At 39.7% G+C, this 9,710-nt stretch overlaps 1 protein-coding gene across 1 annotated transcript in view; it reads left to right on the forward strand.

Moving 5' to 3' along the window:
• The window catches only part of HERPUD2 (HERPUD family member 2), a 50,229-nt gene that overhangs the window by 36,201 nt on the left and 4,318 nt on the right, over positions 1 to 9,710 (forward strand). Inside the window, exon 5 of the mRNA XM_006832137.1 lies at positions 5,653 to 5,775. Coding sequence (XP_006832200.1) covers positions 5,653 to 5,775 — 123 coding nt within the window. The remainder of the gene's footprint in view (positions 1 to 5,652; positions 5,776 to 9,710) is intronic.

Genomic DNA, 9,710 nt, shown 5'->3' on the forward strand with positions numbered 1-9,710 from the left:
CTTTGGTCTTATTGTTGATTTCTAGTTTTATAACATTGTGGTCTGAAAAGATGCTTTGTAGTATTGTTGTTTGTAAATTTACGGAGGCTTGCTTTGTGACCTAACACATGGCCAATTCTGGAGAATGTTACATGTGCACTGGAGAAGAATGTATATTGTGCTGTTATTGGGTTGAATACTTTGTACACATCTATGAGGTCCAGTTGGTTGATTGTACTGTTTAGTTCCTCTTTAACTTTGTTGAGTTTCTTTCTGGTTGTTCTATCCCTTTTCGAAAGTGGTATATTAAAATTTCCCACTATAATTGTAGATTTATGTATTTCTTTCTTCAATTCTAGTAAGGTTTGCTTCAAATATCTTGGTGCTTTTTCATTGGGAGCATAGATATTTATTATGATTATGTTGTCTTGCTCAATTGACCCTTTGATCATGAGATAGTGTCCTTCTTTATCTCTTATGCTGGTTTTTGTCTTAAAGTTTACTTTATCAGAGATTAGAATTGCCACTCCTGCTTGTTTATTGTTGCAGTTAGCTTGGTATATATTTTTTTCATCTTTTAACTTTTAGTCTGTTTTTGTCTTTGTGTGTAAGGTGTATCTCTTGCAGGCAGCATATTGAAGGGTCTTGTTTTCTTACCCATTCTGCCGCTCTCTGTCTCTTCACTGGTGCATTCAATCCATTGACATTCAATGTAATTATCAATAGGTGTGAATTAATTGCTGCCATTATGTTAATTTTTTTGGTAGTGCTATTTGTTCCTTTGTTCTGCATGCATTTTTGTGCTGTTTCTTCTGTTTTTTTTCTTAGTTTTCATGTTTGCTTATTCTGCTTGGAAGTAAATTTTCATGGTAAGCTGTGAAGTATTAACTTTCTTTGGGGTTACCTTATAGTCTATTAACTTTTCTTTCCATTTAAGACAATATTTTGTATCCTGTAATCTACCTGGCCTCCTCACCACTTGGATCTCTGTTCCTACATTTTTCCCTTCTTTGACATTGATATTATTTTGATCTTCAGTTGACCTCCCAGTTCCTTTGAATTAATAGTAGTTTTGTTCTGTTCTGGACTCTGCTGTCTGTCGACTGTGTTCCAGGTGGTTTTGCAATGCCTGTCAATCTCTGGTTGTTGTCTGTTCTTCTTGGTTTTCAGTTCAAAGAACTCCCTTTAGGATGTTTTGAAGTGCTGGATTGGCTTTGACAAAATCTCTTAGCTATTGGTTGGCAGTTTTTTTGTTTTGTTTTGTTTTAGGGTTTTGTATATGTCTCCCCATTGCCTTCTTGCCTGCATGGTTTCTGCTGAGAAGTCAGAGCTTAATCTGATTTGCTTGCCTTTGTAAGTAACACTTCTCTTTTACCTGACTGCTTTTAGAATTCTCTCCTTGTCTTTGATTTTGGAGAGCTGGATTATCATATGTCTTGGTGATTTTCTTTTGGGGTCTATCCTTCCTGGAGTACATTCGGCTTCTTGAATTTTTATCTTCTCATCTTTCAAGATGTTAGGGAAATTTTCTTACAGAAGCGCTTCAACTGTCTCCTTTGTGCACTTCTCTGATTCTTCCTGTTCTGGAATGCCAATAATTCTTAAGTTGTTCCTCTTCATGTTATCCAGCATGAATCTTAGACTCTTTTCAGTTTTTTTAAATCCTTTTTTTCTGCTTGCTCTTCTATCTTAGCAGTATTGAGAGATTTATCTTCCAGCTCGCTGGTTTTGGCTTCCATCTCTTCTATTCTGCTCCTTTCCCCTTTGGTGTATTGTCCATTTCTGATATTTTATTAATCATCTGGACCTCTTTTTGCAGGTTTTGAATTGTTTTCAATGCTGTATCAATCTTGTTTGATTGCTCTTGTAGTGCTTTCCTGACTTCTTTCTTGTTTTCCTCCACCCCTTTTTGGAGCATTTGAATTTGTTTCTGTGTCATTCTTCTGAATTTCTTTTCAGGCAGTTCCCAAACCTGCTCTTCCTCTTATGGAAAGCCTTTGTCTGTCTCCAACTCTTTTGTCTCAGTTACTCTGTTTTTGGTCTTTTGTTGTGTTTTATTGGTCCTTTCCAGTAGTTATGTGAAGTTTTAATGCTTAAACAGATGTTTGTTGCTGTGTTATTAAGGTTATTGGGTGTGTCCTGGTGGATATGATCAGGAGATAGGCTTCCCTTTTCGCATGTATCAGCTGTTATTGGCTCTTGTCTCAGTGGTGGAATATTATGGGCTATGCTTGTAGCTTGGCTATATGGCCATAATTGCTGTCTCTTGAAAAACGTCTTTTGCATATAAAAACAGAGACAAAAACCACCACTTTGAAACAAATATAAAACTGTGGCTGACTGTCCAGTCACCTTGCTACACAAGCAGTGTGTGTGCACTGTAGAGGCCTCCAGCAGTGGGTGGGGGTGTCCTCTCGCTCAGGCCCCTCCTCTAGTCACCACTGCAGAGGTGCATAGATAGATATTGAGAAGTTAATGGGAGAAAGATTGTCCACTGTTTTTGTCTCTGAAGGTCTTTTAGGTATTTGCATGTGCAAAGCATAATTCTTGAGATAGTCACGTCCTTTTAAGTTGGGGTTTTACAGATTGTTCATATGGTTTGTCTATCAGGTCTGACAGGCTTGCTTTTTTCTTGCTGGATATGCTGGAGTAAAGGGTCCCACACAAGTTAATTTTAGGGCTGTGACCCAGAGGCTGACGTCATAAGCAGATGCCAAAGAATTTGCCCTTAGATCTGATAGGGCTCTTTCTCTCTTTGCCATGGGAAAAACTGTGGGCTCAATGCTGGACCCCTTTCTGGGGGTGCGCACCCACCTGCCTGAAGGCATTTGGGCTGGGCAAAGAAGGTGCTACAGGGAAGAGGAGGGAAAAATGTGTGGAATCCTCCCGCACCTCCTTTTGCAAATGTCACTGCACCGCTTTTAGTGCTGGTTCCCTGTGCCTGTCTGGCTGTAGCCCAGCTCTCTGAACTCTGCCACAGAGAGAGTCCCACACTTAGAGCGATTCCTAAATCATAGTATTTTCCTTTATACCGTGATTTTTTCATTGGCGTGTGTGGGAAATTAATACCTTGCACCCTATGCGTAGTGGTTACGAATCGGGCTGCAAACCTTAAGGTCAGCGGTTCGAAACTACCAGCTGCACCGTGGGAGAAAGATGAGGCTTTCTACTCCCGTAAAGATTTACACCCTCGGAAACCCTATACAGGGTCGCTATGGGTCGGAACCGACTCGATGGCACATAACAACAAACAACAACAACAACCCTATGCTAGATCTAGAATTCTGGTGCTGTTCCGTGAGAGCAGCTTCTCTGGTTTTGAGTCCCTTCCCCATGGAGCCTGTCCTACCTGACTCTGCTTCAGCAGCCACCAGAACCGGAAGTTGCAAAAGACTTCTTTTAAGTGTTAAAGAACAAAGATGTCAGTTTGAGGATTAAGGTGTGTCTGATCCAATTAATGACAGTTTCAATAATCTCATATGTATGTGAAAAGTTGGACAGTGAATAAGGCCGACCGTAGAATAATCAATGCATTTCAGTTACAGTGTTGGTGAAGAGTATTGAAAGGACGGCCAGAAGAACAAACAAATATGTTTTAGAAGAAGTACAGCCAAAATGCTCTTTAAAAGTGAATGGTGAAACTTTGTCTTTCATTCTTTGTCCTGCTGTTAGGAGGGACCAGACCCTGGAGAACTATGTCATGCTTGGTAGAGTGGTAGAGTGGAGGGTCAGTGAAAATGAGCAAAACTCCCAATGAGATGGATTGACACAGTGACAGCAACAGTGGGCTCAAACATGACAACAACTATGCTTTGTTCTGTTGTTGCTAAGTGTTGGAACGGAATAGATGGCACCTAACAACAACAGAAATCTAAAAGTCAGCACTGGCCATGCAATAGTTCAGCTGCTAACTGAAAGGTTGATGGTTCAAACCCAGCAGCTGCTTAGTGAGAGAAAATCTGGCGATATGCTTCAGTAAAGATTTTAGACAAGGCAACTTTATGAGCCTGTATTCCTGTGTCCTATAATATTTCTTTGAGTTGGAATTGACTTAATTGCACACAACAGTAATAACACAATAATTTGAAGAAAACTATTAATCTACCAGCTGCTCCGCGGGAGAAAGATGAGGCTTTCTACTCCCGTAAAGATTTACACTCTCAGAAACCTTGTACAGGGTCGTAACCTTGTATGGGTCGTAACTCACTTGACGGCACTTAACAACAACAACAACAACATTAATCTTTAGTATACTAAATGTCTTAGTATCCTTTTCTTTGCAGTGATTTTCTTTAATGTAGTTGTAATTTTTATCATACTACATTTTTTTCATTTAATATTGGGAAATGAAATTTTTTTTTTTTTTACAATTTACTACATTTAATAGTTGCTTATAATCATCACTATTTCCAGTGGTTTCTTGTTGTGACATTTGATGATCAGTCATCTAACACATACTTACTGTATTAGACACTACTATACAATAGTGGATAAAGTTTATTCTCTGTTCTTTCAGACAGGATAACAAATGGGCATTTGCCTTTTTCGTCATTTTCTAAGAGGTGGTACATACACATAGACCCATTTTTAAAGGGAATAAAAACACATTAAAAAGTTTCATCTCTGTCTCATAGCTACCCATTTGCTCGAAGAGAATCATTGTTAATTGTTTCTTCTGTATTCTTCCAGAGATAAACTGTGCTTACACAGTGTGTGTGTTTCATACTTACTAGACACACTAACTTATTGTTTGGCACCGTTGAGTCATTTCTAACTCCTAGCGAGTCTGTGTGCATCAGAACCTGACACTGCCTGGTCCTGCACCGTCTTCATAGTATTTGCTACGTTTGAGCCCACTGCTACACTCACTGTATCAGTTCATCTCATTGGAGGGCTTCCTTTTATTTGATGACACCATAAAGCATGATGACTGTCTAGGGACTGATCCCTCCTGACAACATGTCCAAAATACATGAAACATAGTCTCATCATCCTCACTTGTAAGGAGCATTCTGGCTGTACTTCTTCTAAGACAGATTTTGGTTGTTGTTTTGGCATTTCGTGGTATTTTTACTATTCTTCCCCAATATCATAATTCAAATGCATCAGTTCTTCAGTATTCCTTTTTCACTGTCCCAGTCTCACGTGTGTATGAGGCAACTGAAAATACCACGGATGGGCCAGATCTCAAAGTAACGTCTATGCTCTTGAACATTTTAAACATCTTTTGCAGCAGATTTGTCCAGTGCAGTTAGTTGTTTGGTTTCTTGACTGCTGCTTCTCTATTCCCTCATTCCTTAAAATATTTTCTAAGGAAGTTTATTTTAGGGCTATGGTTAATAGCTCTTGAGGAGAATGTGTTTTAAATGAAAGTAATTTTGACCTGTGTGGAAAATGAGAAGATAACAAATATTCAAGTTTGGCACACATTTTGTAATTGACTTACTTTATTTTCCCATTAAAACTGAGCTGAAGGAGTAGTACTTCTATGTACTGGAGCCCAGGGTCATCTTATATGTATCATACTGTTTTATTTGAAAAATAGTGACAGTAAGCATTTCTCTTTTCAGTGACTTCATGCAGTCTATCAATGCATAACTTAAAATTTAGGAATGGAAATTCAGAGAACAATTTTGAACTTCTGGAGCATTAAAATATGTCTTTCTGTTGCAGAAATGTAGACAACCAATTTCCTGGGCAAGCGGTTCCGGCTGGGTTCCCAGTGTATCCTGCTTTCAGCCCCCTGCAGATGCTGTGGTGGCAACAGATGTACGCTCATCAGTATTACATGCAATAGTAAGTTAATTTGAATCCATCTTAGTATTTTCTCATTTGACTTGGGATTTCATTTGCTGATGTATCTCTTTGGTTACTTAAAATTAGTATGAGAGGATTCACAAACATCCCTTCTTTGTTCTCAAGTGTTTGGCTACAGGAAAGTTTCTTGTTCACATCAATTTAGCTTCCTCTTGGCTCCTCCTTTTCCCCCTAACTATACTTTGCAACAATATTCAGATGTTTTCTTTAATATAACACTTTATACACTTAAGAAGAGAGCATTTAGGAAAGTTTACTGGAAGGGAGCAAGCAGGCTGGCATGAAAAGAGAGAGAGTTGAATGAAGAAAGTAGAAGAGACAGATGTCAGGAAGGCGTATCTCTATGTGGGGCTCAGGTGTCAGTGTTATAGGAAGTCTTGATTTGGGTCGGCATGGACCAACATTTGCACTTAATAAAATTTCTCAGCTTTTCTTCCTGTCTTTTATTTAGCATTGACTGACTAGCTTCTTCATGCTCTCCTTTCCTGGTGTCCTTGTGTTTGTGATCCCATTATCCTCCTCTTTCTTTTTATTTTTCTTGGTCACTTTTCCCCCAGATCTTTAGTGGCCTCAATTTTGTTTTGTTTTGTTTTTTTGGCTTCTTTTTAATGGGACCATTGCTTGTCTCATTTGACAGACGTTTGTGTACTTCCCTGTGTGTCTCATGACGACACCCATAGTGCATTAGGGAAGACAGGATGCAGCCCTGGGACAGGCCTCTTGGCTTCTTTCCTTTCACAGCCTTGGTTAACCTAGTTCTCTGTGGATAACTCCCAGTGCTGTATTCCCTGCTGTGCTTCATCCTGTATCCCCACTTAACTGTTGGAAGACTTCCATTGTGCCCACTGAGTCCTCCATTCTCTTTAGTGCATTCTTCCTCCTGATGGCTTGGTCAGTGATACTGCTGCCTCTGTGAAGGGTCCCTGGTGGCTCAGTGGCAGAAGCTCTCCAGTCACTCCATCAAGGTTACAGCCTTGGAAACCCTGTTGAGTTCCACTGCGTCTTATAGGATCACTTTGAGTCTGATTGATGTGACAACAACAAATTATTGTCTTTCTTCATCATCACCTTCCAAACTCTGACGCTTAGTCAGTTTTGATTCTGGCTTCCCTTATTCCCTAACCCAGTAACTTATTAAGAGGAGTTAATATGAGTTTAAGTGTAAAAGTACTGCTATAAAATCATAGAACCTTTACTAAACAAAAATATAAAAATGTGAAGGTTTTGTTTCTCAGTATATCCTCTGTCTAGGTGTATGCACTTCTCAAGGTGGTGCTGCCATCTGTGTAAACCTTTGCTGCAGAATTCTGTGCTCTGATTTATACCAAGTCAAAATGACAGTTTTGGCATCATTTAGGAACTCAAATTGTATTCCATTTAAATATTCTTTGAGCTTTGGGAAAAAAAAGAAGTGTGAAAGGGGTAAGATCAGGACTGTAGAGTAAACAGGGATAAGATTTCCCAACAAAATTGTAAAACAGCTCTTGCTAGCCTTGAAGAACGAGCAAGCACAATGTCATGATAGAAAAAATATGCAACTTTCCTGGTCATTTTTCTTACCAGTACAGTTTTCAATTTTCTTAAAACTTCATGATAAGCCCCTGTGATTGTCCTGTGTCCTTAGAGGAAATCTATTAAGATTGTTGTTGTTGTTATGTGCTGTGGAGTCGGTTCTGACTCATAGCGACCCTGTACAGGGTTTCCGAGGCTGTAAATCTTTATGGGGAGCAGAAAGCGTCCTCTTTCTCTTGCGGAACAGCTGGTAGTTTGGAGTTCCGAATTGACCGTGAGGTTCGCAGTCCGATTCGTAACCACTACCCCTTGGAAATTACACAAAACCGTCACCATAATCCGAACTGACCTCTCAGCTTTGAATTTAACTGGTTCAGCAGTTGTCCTTGGAAGTCATTATTTTGATTGGAGCATTTTTCTGAAGGCACCTTACCAAAAGTAAAACAAGTGCCTTACTTTGAGAATGTGTGTATAACCATCATTGATCACCGACACATGTTGCCTCTGCACTTATAAGCTGTACCTTTTTGACTTAACCTCATATGTAGTCTCCAACTTTAGTCCTTTCTTTGATAAAATATTCTACTTCCAATATGTTTTCATTTTAGACCAACTTTACTGCAAAGGCTCTTTCTCGTATTAGGTACTTTACTACATTTGATTTTGTATACTACTACCAGGCTAACTTTCTTACCACAGAATTGAATTGTTCAGTCCTCAGCTGCCATAATATCCAGTGATTTTCTTGCTCACATTTTGAAGTTTAAATACTTTTGTTTCTTCTGACCTTCCCCCACAAAGCTAGCCTAATGCCTTCTTTTCATAACCCCTTGGCTCTAGGCAGGCTTGTTTGTACTTTGTATGTTGCCATGGGAATAGCTGTCTTTTGAGTGATTACTATGTGCTCAATACTATGCTGGGGGGGGGGGTGTTTTGTCCCTTGTTTCATATGAAAGAGAAGTGAGCTTTATTGTGATTTGCTACTAGGTCTTATGGAGTCCTGGTGTGGCGCTGTGGGTTAATGCGCTAGACTGCAAAGCCATTTGAACTGCAAGATTGGTGATTCAAGCTCACCAGCTGCTCCTCAGAAACCCTATATAGGGTTGCTATGGGTCGGAATTGACTCGATGGCACTCAACAACAACTAGGTCTTAGGGAGTCCTGGTGTGACACTGTTGGATAAGCACTTGACCACGTTGTTTTGAAATGCAAGATTGGTGGTTAACATTCACCAGCCACGACTTGGAAATCCTATACAGGGTCACTATGGATCAGAACTGATTTGACAGAACTTAATAACAATAACAAATATTTTTGTTGTTTGTAAGTGCTGAGGAGCAGCTGGTAGATTTGAACCATCAACTTTAACATTTGTCAGTTTGTGGCTAATGTTATTCTACAACTTTCCTCCCTCGCCGGATACCATTTTGCTGGGAACCTTTTATAGTAAAATTTATTCTGGCATTCAAACCATTGAACTGTCAGCAAACTTCAGGACCACAATCCTGTGTAAATTGACAAGAATGGTTTTTTATTTTTTAACTTTTTATTGTGAATTGAGTGAAGGTTTACAGATAAGATCATCAATTTTCCATTCAGCCGATCATATACTTTGTTTGATCTGAATGATTGCAATCCCCTCCCTGCAACAGTTATTCTACTTCCTCTCTGTGGTTCCTATTGAATTCCACCTGCCTTCCCATACCTTCTCAGCTTTGTCCTTAGGTACATGTTACCCCTTTGATTTTGAATGATTTACCATTCTATCATTCAGAGTGACCATACCTGACTAGTGTTATCATTTTCCCTATATTCCTATCTACTGCTTGGCTGAAAGTTGGGCCACGATAGTGTGTTCCTTTCCAGACCTGAAGGGTGGTCAAGGGACACAGTCTCAGGTTCCTCCAGTCTCTTTGTGTCCAGTAAGCCTGCTATTTTTAATTCTGAGTTTTCTTCCAAACATTATGCTGCCACTATATCTGAGACCTTCTAATGTGATTCCTTTCAGAGCTATTGGTAGTGGTAACTGGGCATCATCTCGTTCTTGTAATCTCAGAGTCATGGACTGATGTTCACATGGTCTATTATTAGTCCACTGGGCTAACTGATTCCAGGCATCTTCAGTTCTCATCACTCTTCTTCTGCGCATGGAGAGACCAAAAGCTGCACCTTAGGTGGCCACTGTGGGTTAGGGCACTGGATTGCAGCGTCACTTTGGATTGTAAGGTCGGTGGTTCAAGCTCACCATTTGCTCCTTGGAAACCCTATATATGGGTCAGAACTGACTTGATGGCACTTCACAACAACAAAACACTTACCAAAGTAGGATGTAGAACATTGTCTTTGTGGACTATACTATGTCAGTTGACCATGGGGGGTCTTTTTTTAAATTTTAAACCATT

This window comes from Chrysochloris asiatica, unplaced genomic scaffold, assembly GCF_000296735.1.
Source record: "Chrysochloris asiatica unplaced genomic scaffold, ChrAsi1.0 scaffold00006, whole genome shotgun sequence".
Classification (NCBI taxonomy): Eukaryota; Metazoa; Chordata; class Mammalia; order Afrosoricida; family Chrysochloridae; genus Chrysochloris; species Chrysochloris asiatica.